Source organism: Mercenaria mercenaria, chromosome 6 (assembly GCF_021730395.1).
Source record: "Mercenaria mercenaria strain notata chromosome 6, MADL_Memer_1, whole genome shotgun sequence".
In the NCBI taxonomy this organism is placed as follows: domain Eukaryota; kingdom Metazoa; phylum Mollusca; class Bivalvia; order Venerida; family Veneridae; genus Mercenaria; species Mercenaria mercenaria.
Window position 1 is genome coordinate 15,004,668 of NC_069366.1, and position 19,448 is coordinate 15,024,115.

A 19,448-nucleotide genomic window follows, 5' to 3' on the forward strand; every position below is an offset into this window, starting at 1 on the left:
TGTAGCTTTAAGCCAGCCTAGATTTTATTTTATTTCATTTAGCGTACGTAGGCTGTATCATTTAACGTCAGTTTTGTATAATTTAACGTCAACTGTATCGTTTAGCGAAGGTGTGTCATTTACCGTTCCCACACCCCTCCCTGCATTATGACGGGTCGGCACCTCTGTAGAAATGCCGACATTTCTTAAGCCAGCTGGATAAAGCCAGCTGGATGGCCCCTGACTTGATGAATACAACGCCCCGAGCGATAATGGAACCTGCTTCGTCGGGGGACAAGTGATTCGAAGTAAAACAAATTTAACCACTTGGGCACAGAAGCCCCAGTAATAACCGTCTCCGTGGTGAAAGCACTATAAAAATCACCGTGCCTCTCTTTTTCGGGCTATATTTTGAAGTACTTGTGAGACTTACCAAAATTCATTACTTTCAGCTATTATATTATAGAATAGACTTGATCCATGAACTCACAATTTATTTACTTAGTACAGGCATTTTAAAATATACTAAACTTTAAATACCCTTATGTCCTATTTTTAATAGGCGACAGACGCTATCTTGATACATGTACCAGAATTAGAAATAAATGCACTAATCTGAATGCTGATCTATTTGAAAAAAATCCGAAATGTAATAGTGCTTTTTGTATCCGAGGATGCCAAAAACTATTTCGTGTTAAAGCCTAATTTAGATAATTGTTTTCAAAGGTTTGAATAGTAATTATCATAGTAGAAAATATCATTGAATCCATTTTTTACGATTACCCCCTTTTGTTTTTCAAACATATTTATTCCTTCCTTTTTATGACAATATATACTATGAGCATACAAAGACATTTTTAAGAAAGGGTAGTGTATTTCTAAAAATTTAGTTATGCATATTCTCTGTTGGGACTGCCGTTTTTGTTTCACGTAAAATTGAAAGCCTTTTGCAACTTTACGGTTATCAAAATCCATCATTTTGGACTGGCCTCATATTATCATAAAAAGTGATATTAACATTTTTATATTGTATAACTTGTTTACAAATTATGAGTCTTTAACATCTATTATTTCTCTTTCTGAAGTTAACACTCCTAGAAAATGGCTATGATGTGAAATTTATTTTGAAATATTACATCGGTATATTAGTTAGTTAACGCAGCTATACAAAGCTATGTGTACAATTCGAAGCCGACCACGATATTTACTTTCGTCAGTTGCCTCCAGGTGGAATTATGTTTTAAACTGTAATGGGACTGATTGTCAGTTGTCAAAAGATTGACGTGAGTTTGTCCGATATTGACTTACTTTGGCGGCCGTAAAAAGTCGCCCCGACTTCGTCTCAGTGTTATTATATTTTCTGGTCCTTCGGGATCATTGATTTCAACTCATTTAGATTTGAAGATTGAATACTGCTTAAGCCGGTGCTAGGGGGCATGGGCAGTGTTGCATTTTCCATTACTGCTCATGAACAGACTCAATCAAACCGAGTCTGCAATTTTCACTGTTTGCCTTGTTCTCGGTGCTTTCGAGGGATCTATTTTTCAGATTTTATTTACATGTTCTCAAAGCAATTGCAATTTTTGCTTCTATGCTGTTCCATACAAGATAACGATAGCGGTGTGTATCGATAAATGTATAGAAAAATATTGAAATGACTATTCAATAAATATAAGGAAGTAGCCATATGTTTTACTGTCAGTGTGGAAAATATTTTTGTGCACGTTATGTTTAAGAAATGATAACAGATTCACTTTTATGCATCGTCGGTAATACAAAAACAAGCAATCTATTGAATGATTTTTAGGGATGCGATTTCACTTAAGGAGAATATGTTTAGTTTTGATCTGGATACTGGTAATTATGCTTATGTATTATTTCCTAATAAATCTGCGCAAAGAAATTCAGAGAGATGCACGAAGTTTCATGCTGAACAAAGATAAGTTAGAAGATATATATAATAACGATGGTGCTGACAAGACGAAAGAAGAGGAGAAACATAGTAACAATACTAATCTGACGGAAAAGAGAGAGTTACAGACTGTTAGTAAGTCTGTTTACAACAGTAACGAAACTAAAGCTCGGGAAGGAGCTAAATCAAGTCATTTGCCAGCAAGTGGAACATGCAACAAGACAATATTTCCGGCACATTTGAAAACGGAAGAAATTTGGCAGCCGGTGGACAGTAACAAAACAATGTATGTGTTTTCAGCCTACTATGTCAAAGCAAGAAAAGGCGTCTTTATTATTGGTGTCAAACCCAGAAGACCTGTCAAAGTTATTTGCAAACTCTGGACGTGGAATAAAGGAAACAGCTCCAATGTGCTTCACGAAACAGTCGGTGCAGTTCGAGCTCCAGAGGAAGGATTCAAACAAAAGTATTAAACATTTCTATATCTAAAAATTTAAACTATATCTGTCTTATTTCAAGTCAATATATTTATTATATACCTATATAAATTCTGTAAAAAATTCGGCTTGTATTTCACAATTAAATATGAACAGACAGACAAAAATTCCGTATTGTACCTTTTAAATTTCGTATTGTACCTTTCTTTATTGTATGCTGCTGGACTATTTTCATTAATATGCATGACCCGACACATTTCTATAAAAAGCGCACATAAAAACTTCACTAAGTTCCATTTAATATCGATAAACATTAAAAATTTCGTTCAAGAACAAAACAAGAATCAAAATGATAAAGGTATATAATAAAAGGGTCATTATAACACTGTAGCTAGATCTGGGACGTTGTATTCGGCTCTCGTGAATTTTGCAAGGTCGGATCACACTCGGCGCTTGCGCGCCTCGTGAGATCCGAACTGGCAAAATCCCCCGAGCCGAATACTGCATCCCAGATTAAGCTACTGTTATAATAACCCTATTATATTGTATACATTGCACCTCATACAGTACCGAGGACAAATTTCCATACAAACCAAATAAACAAATGAAATAAGATTTGGTTAAGAAATAGTACAAATGTATAAAGCAGAACAATTTGATTTTGGTCCGTCTCGTTCTTTGTGTTGTGTAGGTTGTCTTGTTTGTTGTTTGCGTTTCTTTTCGCTTTCCACTCACTACCCGTTATACTCCCATCACCCTATCCAATCCCTTTCTTTTGCATTTACGCTTCTTTGCAATTGCTTCCTCTCTCCTTTGCCATGAGTGAGTTCTCGTGCACACCATGTTTGCCATGGGCGGTGCCTTAAAGTGATGGTTTTCTTGCTTTTCCGTTTGTTTTTTCTGTGTATGTTAATTGTATGTGTGTGTGTTTGTCCTTTTACGTGCGTGTCTGCGATATGGAAGGAATACTGTGTTTAAGGAACGTGGCTTTACCTGTTTATTAATCTTTGCTTCACCTTCCCTTATAATTCGACCCTTTTATCTACCCCTTACCACCCAACCCCGAATTTCTATTTATAATGTACTGGTTGTTGGATTTTTGAAGCAACCCGTCTACAATATTTTTCCGTTACAGCTTCTTTTGTTGTGGGCCTACTTTACGATGCATGGCTATATGGCTGTGATTTTGGGTGTTCTGTACTTCCGGGAAAATTACCCTTACCTTTTATCTTTTAATTAGACATATAACACACTTTGAAAACAACATTCATGCACAATTCAGTTTATATATTTTGTATGGGATGGTCTCTCGTCTATTTCCTATTTCTAACATTTTAGCTGTTGCTTTTCTCCTTTAGTAGCACGTATTTATTATGAACAATTTGTACTTTCCTGTAGCCATATCAAAAAAAAAGCCCAGCCAGAAAGGATTAATTCAAACAGTGACAATATTGATGTCTAATGAGCTGTAAATGTTACAGCTATGTACACAGGGTACTTTATGCACAGGTTTTCAAGCGTTCCAAACTTGTATGAAAAGGATATTTTCATATTGTAAACCTCACTCCTGAAGATTATGAGCTTTTAAGATTTCGTCCATTTAAAATTTTCGTAAGCCTTCAACTTTTCTTTCTATTTATCATTGACTTTAATTAAACGGCGGAAATGTCAACGTTTGAATATTGTTCATCCATAATACAAATGCTAATAATTTTGACAAATATTCAGTTGAGTGAATAATCTGCAAGGAAAATATTGACAGTCTTAATACTTGTAGATTTACGAACGTTTGAAAATTTACATAGTGGAACTTACATACATACTGAGTTTATTGAACCCAGTTGACAATAAAACGCGAGGCTTATGACGTGTATTTCATCTTTTTTTTTCAATGAGTTTAATAAATTCAACTGTCCCTATCTCGTTCTTATAAGTGAATCTTTCCTATAAAATTCCCAGCATGTTCATATGTATACATGTATTGGATAGAATTACAAAACTATTCTTTTGACCATTTGACAATTAGCAAACGAACGGTGTGTAAAGTTTAATGAAATGTTTTAAACTTTATTTATTTATAAAGAAGAAGATTCTACACAAACGCGTATTTGTCGAAGTAAACCTCTATGAAATATTAATACTTACACAAAATGTATTATCATCACAATTATATGCATCTTATCTACTCCAAGAACTTGATATTGCACAACGATATTGCACGAACGTGAATTTTGAATATGAGCCGAGCCATGAGGAAACCAGCATAGTGGCTTTACGACCAGCATGGATCCAGACCAGCCTGCGCATCCGCGCAGTCTGGTCAGGATCCATGTTGTTCGTTTTCAAAGTCTATTGCGATTAGAGAAACCATTATCGAACAGCATCTATCCTGACCAGACTACGCGGATGAGCAGGCTGGTCTGGATCCATGCTGATCGCAAAGCCACTTTGTTGGTTTTCTCATGGCGCGGCTCATATATTGTCCATGAATCAAACAGCTTAAATATATCGAACATATTTTTTATTCATTCTGACCTGTCGAGTCAGACCCGTCTCGACGCGCCAGTATTACAATAAGATTCTTTTTAAAAACAACAAAAACTACTTCACAAATCGTTCAGTCTCAGTTATGATGAACTTTAGCATAATGAAATATTGAACAAATTCAATTAATGAATTTTATCAAAGCTACTAAACCCTAGCGCCACCACAATGAAGTGATGATAAAGAACGGAGCTGACGACATTTCCGTGTTGCAGCTATCACCGGTTTCAAATTAATATACATATGCCTATTTATATTCAGTCTTATGTCTAATAACTATTTTGATAGAACTTGCTTCAAAAATTAGAAAATTCAATGCCGTGTAAAAACATCTTTACTACCGATTGACAGAAATTTCTTTAAAATGTTAATGTTATGTAATATGTGGTGTCAAGAGCCTTCTTCATGATTTGTACGTTCGACATTTTGATGTCTGACAGTTTGAAAACAATGTTTCGATGCAAAGACATATTATGAGAGCATTATCCCGCATGCAAATAATCAAAATGGTTATGAATGCATGAATTTCGGGATTTAATACAAAACTAAATGTAATTTACATTACATTTAAATTTTGAATGCAAGTGCATCAAAGTGTATCTGATATAAATGTAAAAATTAACTTTCAATTTACTTTACGTTAACGTTGTTTTAAGTATTATGAAACTTCTGATTGATTTTATTTTAATTTAATTAAGACAACAAATCTGATGATTTGATAGTAAATGAATTTAATGGATCTTCGTGCAAGAAAATTTTGAATGTTACTGTATCAAATTTCACACAATGTCTGTATAAAAAGAAATTTAATTAAACAACATTATATAATTCCGAATTCCGAATTTATTGAAATGACAGGGAAATAAATCAGATTACTCACTCTTTAACGTGAATAAATCAATTAAACACTAATTCCATTTCCTAACTACAAAAACAACAAACAAGAAATATAGGATACAGGTCTTAGTATTTGGCAGCATTCCTATGTACAAAAAATACGAAAATGATTGTCGTTTAAATGCCAGTAGGTATAATGTTGTGCGAAGTGGTAATGATTGACCTGTAGAGGTGGGGTAAATACGGTTTTCTTTATCTTTGTACACCACTCAGCCTGAAAACATGCTATTAAAATTTTAGACAAAAATACAATCAGATAGTCATGAAAATCTAAACAGTAAAATGTGTTTTCTATTATGTCCCGAATGAAACAGAAGAATGTAATAACTTGAATCCATCTAATCTGGAATAGTTAAACAGTATATTAGATGGCCCCTCTGGTCCAACTCAGTTTCTTTGAACAACCACAAAATAAAATAAAAATGTATAGCGTGTAAAAAAACAGAACATTCTTTCGTGTTAGATTAAAAATATAAATTCTAATACGATCCGATTCATTTTCCTATTAAACAAAGAAGGCTGAAAACAGTGAATTATTATTATAATACAACAATTCACTGTTCTGACGTCACAATTATTACGTCATAGCGACAAACGGCATAGCGGCGCGCTGGAAAAGAAACCGATTGAAAACGGGCAAATATTTAATGAATGCCGTCAATGATGTACTTTTAAGTCCTTGGTAACGTGTTAGAATCGAAATAATATATCTCATTTAGTCATTTGCTCTTGAATAAAATCATTGTTCGTCGTTCAGATGCGTATTATTATATCACTCGGGCTGCACCCTCATGATATAATTCCTTCGCATCTGAACTCCAAACAATGATTTATTCAGCGACAAATCACTAAATGAGATAGATCTATAGTATTTCTTAAATATTAAATATCCAAAACAAAAATAACACTAATTTTCCTATTTATATCTATTTGTTACCCATGTTTCGGCTCAATCCGTTCATCAATAACATAAAATTCAAAACATAATGAAAACTAGCTCAAACAAGAGCACCGCCTTGCGGGTGCAGACGCTCATCTGATTTTTTTGTCTCTGTTTAATAGAAATATTGACCTACCGTGACAGGATGGACGAACCGGGGACAATAACTACCAGAACAACTTAACACCCATTACAATATTTACAAGTTTATTTACAGAAAATGATTATTTACAATGAATGAAGGAAAAATCTTATTATAAGAAAAGAACAAACAGAAAAAAAAATCTGAGCTCAGTGTCTGTTTCTGGAAGATGTATTGTCCTTAAATTTAAAGTTCATTTCTATCTTTCACTTCTATCACAGGTGTTTCATTTTACTTAAAACTTAAAGTAGCACAAAAAAACGTATCTTCAAATAAAGTCCTTCTAAACCGTGAAAACGTTGACTCCTTTTTTGCTCCCTATGTTGGTAGGTGTTTGTATCCCTGAGCTGTCTCAGTTGTTTACAAAAATCACCGCCTTTCGCGGCGGTTAAGGCACAACCATGGGACGAAAGCTCTGCGCTGGGAAAATCACATCCAGGCGTGTGAACACAAGTTAACCTCGGGTATTGTACTTCCGGGTCGTGACATCAGCACCAGGTAAAATGTCGTCTGGTTAAAGAAGCTAAAATATATAACATATGGTAAGCACCACAGCAAAACAAATAAGGGCATAAAACTGCTCCTTTGGGTACAACATACCTCCGTAGGCTCCCATAAATTATACGTGCTACTTATACAAAATATATGTGCTACTAAGTTAATACGTCACGTGATTACAATACGTCACTTAATACTTCCGTTATTTCTTAAATTAATAACTTACAAGTCTAAAATTAAAGTATGGAAAAGATATGAAAAGATTATGATGAAAAATTATAGACTAAGGAAATAATAAACTGCAGCTATTATTTACAACCACAAATTAACACAATGCAATGCAAATTAAACGTTATATAATAGCTGGTATGAATGCATCAACTACCATACAACAAAACGGACATTGTATAGATATGCTATAGACTGGCACACAATAATTACTTCAAATTACAATTACATATTAAATACACGGTACTATACTTGCCAACATATACATTTATACATAACAATACAATGCAGTACCGGCGTTACCATAAATTACAATGAAAAGATTGACATATACGTTTTATAATTAAGATAACTTACAAATTATCATGTTACAAAATTTCAATATAAATTGTTCAAATAATATTAACGAAACATTTTAGATTCCTCTTTCGAAATGAATTAAAAAAGTCTGAAAAATTTACTAAATTAGCCTAGCTAAAATATCATGCTTTTTCAAAATTCTGTAGAATGAACAAAAATTTACTAAATAAAAATCGTTATTCAAAACTCATACAAAAATCTAACAAATAAATTTCTTACCTCGATCGAGCAAAATTTCTACCAAGAAAAATCAAAGTGACATAATTTCGTCTCAAGACCGTCAGAAATGGTGTGCACTAAAGATATCTAATCCAGTCTATTTGTAGAGTTATGTCCCGCCAAATGTTGGATTCACGGGGCTCACGGCATAGGCGTGAACTCTGACTATTTACATTTTCACGGAAATCATGATATAGCCGGGAAATACGACTACTTTGGCGCGGATTTGAATTGGACAGTTTAAGGCCCGTTATAGTGGTTTTGGGGATAAAAACATAAATTACTGCAGTTTGAAAAATATCAACTTCCTTATTACTGAACCGAATTTAATAAAATTTACATGGACATTTAAGTTATAAAATACAGAAAAATATGAGAGATATTTTATGCGTAAAATCTGATATTTACCTCAATAACTCAAAAATTTACAAAAAGATGATGCAATATCTGCATTTAAACTACAGATACATTGAGGTCCGTATGTTAGTTTGTGGCACCTATCCATGATTTTCTAAGTCCAAAAGGGGTCATGATTCTTGCAAAAAGCAAACGGTACTTGTTGTGCAGTGTCAGATTTTATTGGCGAATAACTGCTCCAAGTTTTAAAGCAATAACTTTTACCGTTAAGGAAAAAAGCAAGGAATCTGATTTTCTATGTTCAAAAGGGGCCATAATTCTTGCAAAAAGCAGGATGGAGTTATGTTTCTTGCTGTACAGAGTCAGCTTTTAATGGTGAACAAATGTTGCAAGTTTTAAAGCAATAGGTTTGAAAGTTTAGGAGAAAAGCTGACCTAAACATAAAACATAACCAGGTAACGCCGACGCCGATCAAGTTAAGACAAGAAGAATCCATCAATATATCAAATTCTGCAAAGCAAAATGTTAAATGTATATCTGACTTTAATGTTCTAATGATGCTCGACTACTTACTTGTTAGTAATACTTATCAAGAAACTATAAGTTTCAAAGCAATGACTTTAATAGTTTAGGGGAAAGTTGACATAAACCTAAAACTTAAGAAAGAAATCTGATATTTTCAAGTCCAAAAGGCGCCATTATTCTTGCAAAAAGCAGGATGGAGTTATGTTTCTTGCTGTTGAATGTCAGCTAGTGATGGTGAACAAATGCTGCAAGTTTTAAAGCAATAGCTCTGACAGTTTAGGAGAAAAGCGGACCTAAACATAAAACTTAACCAGGCAACGCCGACGCCGACGCCGATCAAGCGATGACAATAACTCTTTTTTTCCCCCAAAAAATCAGATGAGCTAAAAAGGATCACGACACTTCCTATTTGATAACGAAAGAATAACACTGTATGGAGAAAAAATAGCATAAAATATATGGATGCAAAATGTGAACGTTACTTTTTTAAAGGGAATTCCTATAGCTTTTTATGCGCATCTTTCTGCGCAGCCGACACTATCTATGGAAAATTGAACTGATGTCAACATTTGTTGAAACATGTGACAGACAATCTTAAATATGAGGAATCTTGAATAAAATAACATTTTTAATAAGTTTTTTCAGCAATCAAATGTTGATACTGGTTTATGTTGTATTGACATGTTTCATGCCTGACATGTATCTTGCCATTTTTTTTGTGGCTGTGTTTTGACAGCGCATTTTAGTAAAAAGACAGTGTTGTTCATATAATGTTAGACAATTTACTTTGTATTGATAAGACAATTCTCCTTTCAGATTATTTAGTATTCAATTATAGAAAGAATTAAGAATTTTTAAAACATTTTTTTAACTTCTAGCAGATATACATGTAATCAATTTGGTCAGGTTCGCGCCATTTTTCGTCCGAACAGGTGTTATATTCATGCGGTCTTAACAAGAAATTAAGCCTGGTGTCCCATACATTTTTAGCCATTTTTATGTTCACAATACAATTATTAATACACAAGAAAAACAGGAAAAAAATCTCTAAAACAGTTTTTTCAAAATTAAAAAATATTCACTCTGGGTATTTTTAATTGAAAAAAGTTCACAAAAGTGAATATGAAACAAGAGTTTTTTTTTCATTTGTACCCATTATTTTAATTCACTTATTTCCATTTTAATATCGATAGACATTGAAGATTTCGTTAAAAAACAAAACAACAAACAAAAAGGTAGAAGTATATAATAAAAGGGTCATTATAAGAGTAGCTAGATCTGGGATTTTGTATTCTTTGGATTTTTGCAAGGTCGGATCACACTCGGTGCGCATCCAATATCAAGCAACTGTTATAATAACCTAGTTTATAAAAGGTTTACTAGATTATGTAGAGAGGGTTTAAAATGTTTAAAATGCAGTATTTTCACGAGTGGCCCAGCCACGAGTGAAAATGTAAATTATGATGTCCACGAGTAAAATATATTTTGATCTTACATTGAAAAACACAAATTTTCTATTTATTGTATGCATTTCTAATGGTTTTAACCAAATTATATCCATAATGTTTGAAACAGTGGAAATATCAATTTTATTTCATTGATAAATTTTAGTATTTCACTGAAGAGCATAAAATAAATGTTGTTCTGTAACGTTTGACATCGTAATTTGAAAATAGCGTGTAATTAAGTAGATCTTTTGTTTGGCTAGTCAGACTGAAAATCGGCGTATACGAGAAGCAATTTTCAAAATTTCGTTACAATATCTTAATCTTCATATTTCAAAAGTGTGATACAATAGGACATTAATTTTTTAGCAATTTGAACAAATTGCAGTTCTTCAATGTAAGCCGTACCATACCTTTTAAGAATGAACTTCGTACCCTGGTAATGGGCAGCAAGCTTTTCATGACAGTTTAATTGCCAGCTACAATTCTAGACCTCTCGAAGTTTCAGACTGTTATGAAGGAGGGAATGTTTTGAACTATAAAACAAAAGTAGAAAAAAAGGCAGGGTAGATGGGGGTTCAAACATTATATCACTATTTTAAGTATAAGGTATTCTCTATCTCTTTCATAGAAGAGCGAGCGATCCAGAAACGGATATTCATATTGTATGTAAAATACTAGTACTTGGTCACGTATTGTTAAAGTTTAAGCATCGCGAGGCAGAAACGGCGTTCCATAGAGAATTATTCAAGCAGTTACCTTTGATACACTTGTTTGATCGCTAGACATTCACAAAAACATTTTATAAATACGCATGTATACATCATAAGCACTTTAAATTGTTAACACCATTAGTTCGTTAAATGCACACACTGTGATCGATAAATGTGCATAGATAAATAGAATTTAAAGGAGGTTAATTGGTGCATATCTATAAGTAGGCATCCTGATCCCGAGGTCACGGGTTCGCAAACCGATAAGAACGGCATTGGTTTCCATAATCGTTCACTAAGGCGTGCCTACTGGTCAGAAATTATAGACTGTATTTACATACAATGTCAGAAGTTTCCCTTCAATCAATCTAAACTGAATTAATTTCAGGGACTGTGGTGCAGATTTCTTTTTGTGCGCCTCTTAAGTCATACCTTTTAAGTAATCTTAAACTATCAAGTAGGGAGAATTAAAATCCAAGAGAAAAAACATAATATACACATATTAAACACTGGCACAAGCAGTTGATGAGAGCGTTACAGTTTTGGTAATGACAGTTATAAGTTGTTGTATTAAATGACAAAACATTTTATATAATGTGTGCGTTTTCAGCTGTTAATATTTTTTCTTTAAATTTATGTCAATAGTACTTTATCAGGTAACGTTGTGAAAGTGCATTATGAGAATCTCTTCGCATTTGATTTGCTCGTCAATCAATATTCCTTTTATCCACGAGTGTGTTTTATGAGGCACTGACTTGTAAACATGTTTAAGTGTAGCACAGATTTATTAAAAGGGGAGGCGAAATTGAACATAGTTGTCTTACTGCGTTTCAGACCACAGAAGAATAAAGTTGTGGATGAATGGACTATTCTTTGATTGCATATCTATCTTTCAGGTGGCAACGCACATAAATATACTTTCAAGCGTAGGGAGTGAACTCTTTTTAAAGTTAATTGTTATCCATGAATTTCATACTTATGGGTGCGCGCACCCTTAGCTTCGCCCTTGAGCTTTGTTCTTCGACCCACTATCCAAGAGTCTGTGGAGTACTGAAGAAAAGACTGAATACATAAAAATACAGGTGCCAAAGATATGTGATATGTGCACATACGGGTATAATGTAGATGATACCTTCTTTGTACAATTTTTATGATACAGGTCAAATTCTAGTTCTTTGGACATGTGTATGTTCGGTGTTTGTAAATAAAAAAAAATGATAATGAAAAGGTACATCACTGGTCTGTAGTACAAGTCGGCCTTCAAGAAATCTTCGTAAAAAAGTAGATTTTACTGCACAATAAGCTTTGAAAAGGACTTCCCTGACAGACTCCATAGGTGAACCTTATTTGAATAGTTCACCAGTTGAAGGTGCCGATAGAAGTATCTGACTCGAGGGTAACGACTACATCTGGGTGCACACAGGCAAGAACGATAGCACGATGTGTCATCCATTTTCTAAACATGTATGCAATTTCTACATTTTTCCCGCAGGAGACTTACTGGCACCACTAGCACCAGACCAGAAAGAAAAAAAAACACGGTACGTGTTATACCCTACACCAGGGTATACTAAAAGAATCATGGTTATGAACTGCATTAGGGGAGTTCATTCAAGACTTTTCTGTAACGTTGGTGAAAAGATAAAATATGCGCTTGAAATATTGAGACAATGTGAGTGATACACGATTGAAGATAAATTACCATTTGTTCAGTATGCATAGTACATAGTTATCGAACTGTGCGTTTTAGGTAAGAAATGCGCGTTTGAAATGAGTTTTCCGTTTAAGACTATGATTCTCTAGGGGAAGGGTATGACATGTATGGTGTGTGTGTGTGTGTGTGTGGTCGGCACTTTACTTTTTTTGAGACATTTGCTTTCCTAATGAACAAGAGGTTGTGTCGTGCCTTGTTGGAGAAACTTTATCTGCATTTGGTCATAAATAATACAAATGTGCATTATTGGAACAGCAAAATGCCTTGAAAAATAAGTATAAACTGATATAAACCTTGCTGGTCAGCGTCAAAGGTCAAAGGTCAAAACTGTAATAGTATTCCAAAAGTATTTTAGATTTTTCCAATGGTAACGTTTTTAAAATGGCTACACAACAAGTATCTTTGCAAAGTCCATCGATAAACTGTAGCCACCACTGCAGGTCTTTTGACCGAGCCGACTTAGTCGGGACCAACACCCTTTATAGCAGGTTTAGTTACCTATTTTATCTCTGTTGAAGCTTGAAAGACTCTGTATTGACCAACGCAGTTAAGCCGGAAATTATATGGTGTACTTACCACGTAGGGCAAAACATGATATAGCGTTTTTATACGTTGAAATTCACTAACCTGACCCGACCTGAAAAGCTAACCTAGATACTCCATCTTGGTTTTAAACTGTAGCAAGGGTGTATACTTATAGTAGCATAAGCTTGATCTAGGTAGAACATATTCCAGATATAGTCAAAATAGTGATATGGCAGAACTTAAACACTGCCCGCTCACCTACTATGACCATATAGGTTTGGTTTGTGTCGGTCATGTTAGCATTCTGTAATAATCTGAAAAGGAGGACCGTTTCCATGCGGAAAAGTATGCAAACACAGATTTTATCTCGATGGACGCAAATATCAATTTCATTTTATTCCTAAGGTTAAGGAGTAAATCACCAAAACACAGAAATTTTTGATAAACGAACAACATCATAACCAATATTTTACCTGACCATTACATGTTCTGCTGTACTGTCCCGTACTTAAAATATTCTGAAAAAGTTGTCTCCCTTTGAAAATGAATGCAATTGTAAAGAAATAAAAATAAACAATTACTGAAAACTGTCTTCCATCTAGTTATGTGAAATTTCAACACCCGCACGCTATTGCAAATGCATTAAAACGAACATGTGTAACAGTTCTTTGAAAATGGTTGGTTTCTAAAGGCGTTTGACTGCCCGGAAGTGGGGCCACTTTAGGCAGTCCTTTTCTGGATTTCAATGTTTATATCAGTATACTGACACTTGTCTTGTAGGTTTTGTTAAAATAGCATGTATATTACTCTACAAAACAAGTATTAGTATACTGATATAAACATTGAATTCCATTCATTTTCAAAGGGGGACAACTTTTTCAGAATATTTTAAGTACGGGATAGTACGGCAGAACATGTAATGGTCAGGTAAAATATTGGTAACGATGTTGTTCGTTTATAGAATATTTCTGTGTTTTGGTGATATACTCCTAAACCTTAAGACGTTTAGATCACATTGTTTTTTTTATCAAGAGAAGTTGCTTTGAATATCTAATCACATTAAAACATCTTATAAGTGAGTTTTCTTAGTTTGCTATATTTTTGAAGGCAAACTTGTAAATGTTCGGGAAAAAAGACTGCGGGGAAAAGAAAGTCACTTTTCATTGAAACTTTTACAGCTGATTGCAGTTTAAAATACAGTTATGTGTTTTTACTTTGTAGAGAAAATAATCAGAGGAGGGCGATGGGGGAAGGGGGATGGGTAGGTGGCCTTTTCCTTCTCGCAACACCCTTTGTCAAAGTAAATGTTCCCTATAATCAGACATTGTGTCATGTGCAACGTCCAGACCCATAGCTAAAGATCAATGTCATTCTTTGCTGTTAAAAGTTATTATGGTATCAACGATGTCTGTTTTATGTGCGCTCCATAACTATGCCATCCATCAAGATATTTTAATGAAGCCGAGTTAATATATCATGTGGAAGTCATAGTACTCTGAGGTCAGAAGTCAATGTCGTTCTCGGAGGTTAAAGGTTAACAGTGTTTGTTCTATGTCGTCTCATAAGTAAAAGTGCGCAGCATGCATACCCCAAGATAAAGGTCAAAAGATAGTTCTTTATATAGCATAATATTGTACATACATCACTGACAGATATCATATTAGTAAGTTTCCAGTAGGGGACTATTTCATTGCAATACTTGATTCAATGGTTTATTTCGTGTTTATATAAGTTTAAAGATATCCAATGACGATCTTTCACTTAAATATTTCAACTTTACATGTTAAACTAAAATGTTTAAAACCCTCATCAATGTCAAAAACTATTTCCTATACCCAAACTATTACCAACGTAAGAAAGTTGCTAGATGGTATTGTTTCATTTAAGGCCTAAAAAAATAATTCTTTGTTTCCGGTAACATGCTAAAAAAAATTAGGGTAGGTAGGTCGGAAATCTTTTTTTTTTTTGGACTTTTTTTATTAAGGGAGATTAATAGCAAATAAAAAATCTCGAATAAAATTCTATTTTCTATTTTCAGATACACATCCACAATATTTATGTGTCCCCTAGGTCAATCGGAAGTGCCGAGTCATATTTCCCTGGTAACAAACTTCTGTGAACATCCATTGCATGTGCTTCGGGTGATAAACGCCTCAGAAAACAGAAATTACAAACGACGCTTTACAGTGTGTCTGTCCCCACTACACTTCCAATATGGCCGTGCCTACGAACTTGTGGAATGGATCGAATTCAATAAAATCCTGGGAGCTGAAAAGTTTGTTGTGTACAATTATTCAAGCGCTAGCAATGTAGAAGAAGTATTTGAATATTATTCTAAAAGGAAATTAACGGAAGTGGTACAATGGCGATTGCCAATGGGCGCCCATACATTTTCTAGAACAAATAATCCAATAGAAATGAATTATTTTGGTCAGACAGCCGCACTCAATGATTGTTTGTTCAGAAACAAACAGTTTTCTGAATTTGTTGTAAATCTTGACCTAGATGAGTTTCTCGTACCACATTCTGAAAACGCAAGAAGTTGGTACGAGATTATAAGAGAAATGGAAAACGCATCAGTTTATATATTTCAGAATACATTCTTTAGAAAAGACTGGACTAAAATAGAAATTTCTTTTCCTGGTAAGAAATTAGCAGAAAAATTCCAATTGGTAACTTTACATGTGTTTCAACATGAAGCAAAGATATTTCGTGCGGATGTAAGATCTAAGTATATCGCTCGGACGGCTGGCGTTTACCTTATGTTGACCCACAAAGTCCCAAGTGCCCCTAGAGTGATAGTTCCAATAGAAAAAGGTTTATTACATCATTACCGAGACTGGAAGAACCCAAATGACAATAATCAAAAGATTACTGATATAACAGTATTGAAAAAGTTTGAAAAATCTCTAATCAAAAACGTTGAAAATGTGTGGAAAGAACTTGCACATGTCAAGATGGACATGTCAATAATTTGACTGTATTTCGAGAGTATATATATTGTATATTCTAACATGTCTGCATTTGTTTGGAAGATAAACAGAAAAGAAAGTCAGATGGTGTATATTTTGCAGTCATTGACTTATGTTTGATATTGATACAGGTCCGTCAAAACACATATTGACCGAAACATAAGTCTATAATTGTTATATTATATGCCCTCTAAATGCATTCATTTGACTGGCCCATATTTCATACATATAAGAAAAAGTGATATCACAAGAGTCATTATCACTTTTGTAGGTCAATATCGCTTTTTGCGGACCCGCGCGTGCACTCATTTCGACCAATCAAATGAGGGCATTTGAGAAGGGTATATAATATTCTGCAATAAAACACGGTCCACGCGTGTCAATGATGTTTGGTTGAGTATTACTTGGAAGAAAGAAGTCAACTTAAAATATCTATCATAAAATTTCAATGCTCATTTTAGAATTGAAAAAAACAACAAGATCTTCTTTTAGTTTATACCCGATGTAGTACCATGGTTTATCGTTCAATAGCTATTTAAACCACTCGGGCTGACGCATTTGGACTCTGATCCGTAGTAAATCAGACTATAAACCACACCAATGCCGTGTATATTTCATAAACAAATATTAGCTATAAAACTATACTGAAAATTTCTAATCATATTTCAAACATTTTGTCAGTTTATGTAATTTTTTCTTTGTATTATAAAATTATTTCACTGACTGAAGGTGCAGATGGGAATTTCCGGCATCGAGGATAACTGTTTAGGCATTAACGAGGCTCTGCCGAGTTACCGCGTAAACAGTTACCGGAGAGCCAGATATTCCCATCTACACCTACAACCAGTGATAGAAGATTTTTCTTGCATACCATATTCAAGAAATAATAATTATAATAAAATCAATCGAACGGCTTTAGTTTTAGAACTATTTCTTATAGCAGCGTATTTAAACAAAGCGCGGGAAACCAACGTCCGTAAGCAGGAAAGACGTTTCAAAGACAAAATTTGTTTAGTTCCGGTTTTGTTTTATCAGTTGCAGCGTAACTTTATGAATTTTTGATCAAATTACGTTTTTTGAATCGAGAAATATACTATCAGGAACAAAGAGGTACTGTCAAGGTATTTGATTTTTATTCCGTCTTTTTTTTAAAGATAAAATATAAATCTACATATATGTAGTTCGTAATACGTCATTTACAGCACGACAGTCATCTTACACCCTGGGTTGTAATATTGTTTTTTTCCAGCACCGGTAAAATATCGGAAATCCCCGTCTGGTATGCAAGAAATTACATTATTGTTTGTGTGTTGTTATCGACTCTGCAGTTAAGAATACCCTAAAGCTAACCCTTAACCCTAGGGGGCGTGGACCTTACAATGTATTTTCACTACCGTCCATCAACAGGATCAATAATCCAATCTGCAACATTATTCACTTTTCTCGTGTTGGGTGACCTGTGGAGTTTACATTTTTAGCCAGTGCTTTAGCAACTGGCTATAGCTCTAAATCTACTACCAAGTTTCAACCTCGCGTCGTTTGAGTTTTCCTTCTATTTCTATGTGACCGCATCACACAAATATTCTGGACGTGTAAAAATAGTCCATATTTATTTTTATAATCTTGGTATTGTATGAATGTGTGAGCAACTGAGGACTACTGTTTTAAACAACAAAAACAAGCAGCAAGGGATTCTAGAATAATTATGAAATTTATATTCACATTCGAAATTTTCGGAATCACTCCGCTCTAGGGTTAGATTTAGGGTTGTTAGATTTAGGGTTAGGGTTGATATTGGCCCCACCCTGGGGCAAACTTAGTTTGACATGGAGTTGTATAGGGAAACACTTTAAAAACCTTTTTGTCTTGAACCACAATGCACAGAGCTTAGATATTTGGCATGTAGCATTGTCTATTGGACCTCTATTAACATTGTTCAAATCATGACAGGTCTATGCGCAACAAAATGTTGATTCTTCAGGTGTATCGGTTGGAATATTGCTCAATAAGCACTAGCCATCAGTCCTTTCAGGGCTTTGATTTCTAATAAAATTATCACAGCAGCGTTGTGTGTGTTGTGTGGCTGCTCCTACATTCCGTTAGAGCCGTTATATTTTGATCTTCTCAGATTGTGCAGCGCGACATTTATATTTGTACTGTTTACTTTTATATCTTGAACAGTTCCAATAAACCCATCTTTTTACAGTGTTGGGAAGCGTCTTATCACGCCTCATCACTACCGTCCATGACCAGGCTCAATTAAACCGAGCTTGCAGCATTTTCATTTGTGTCGTGTTGGGCGACCTGTTCCTTTTATGACATGATATATCTAAAGTCGTTGGCCGTGTATGACACGAAGGTTTTCATTTTAAGTTGGAAGCTACCAGTATTTTGTATTCGGAATCTATAAAAATGATTTCATAACTATTTATTCGAGAGAAGTTTAGGCTGGAGGTTCTTCTGATACTGTTTATATATCTGCAGGCATACCACAGGGCTCTGTTCTTGGTCTCTTTCTTTTCATAGTCTTTGTTAAATAAAGAACTGAACAAAGGGACATGAGCAAGTGAATACAAAAAGGGGTTAAACACAGGGTAACAACAAAACATTCTTTATGACGAAAAAGAGATGTTCTACAAAAAAGACCCCGCAATACCTAAAACATCAAGGCTTTAAAATAATTCGATGAAACAACTATGCAAGAATAATATTTCGAGGTTTTGTTATATTTATTTTTATGTTTGAGGCTCCGTGGGTACCCACGTTTATCCATGTAACTTGTAAAATAAGGTTTGGAATTTTGTATAAATAATGACATTGAATACATGCATACGCAAACACACAACACATGTTATCATATTAAAATATTAAGTTTCGTGATCATAGGCGGAAGCGTTCTCAAGTTATCGTCCGGAAACAGTTCCGGGTCACTGTGATGTTTACCTCTGACCTACTGACCTCAAAATCAATAGGGGTCATCTTCTGGTCATAATAAACTTCATAAAGAAGGACAAAGCGTTCTTGAATTATCATCCAGAAAC

The 19,448-nt window shown here is 34.4% G+C and overlaps 1 protein-coding gene across 1 annotated transcript; it reads left to right on the top strand.

Annotated features, from left to right (window-relative positions):
* The first annotated feature begins 1,667 nt into the window (after positions 1 to 1,667).
* On the top strand, positions 1,668 to 18,167 carry LOC123550296 (uncharacterized). The gene is made up of 2 exons (XM_045338725.2): positions 1,668 to 2,357; positions 15,474 to 18,167. Exons 1-2 carry the CDS (start codon positions 1,789 to 1,791, stop codon positions 16,411 to 16,413), a joined length of 1,509 nt encoding a protein of 502 aa, XP_045194660.2. The 5' UTR covers positions 1,668 to 1,788; the 3' UTR covers positions 16,414 to 18,167.
* The last annotated feature ends 1,281 nt before the right edge of the window (positions 18,168 to 19,448 follow it).

Coding starts and splice junctions, on each gene's coding strand:
- LOC123550296 (XM_045338725.2), top strand. CDS start 1,789: ATGCGATTTCACTTAAGGAGAATATGTTTAGTTTTGATCTGGATACTG. Junction 2,358..15,473: donor GAGGAAGGATTCAAACAAAA/GTATTAAACATT, acceptor TTCTATTTTCAG/ATACACATCCACAATATTTA.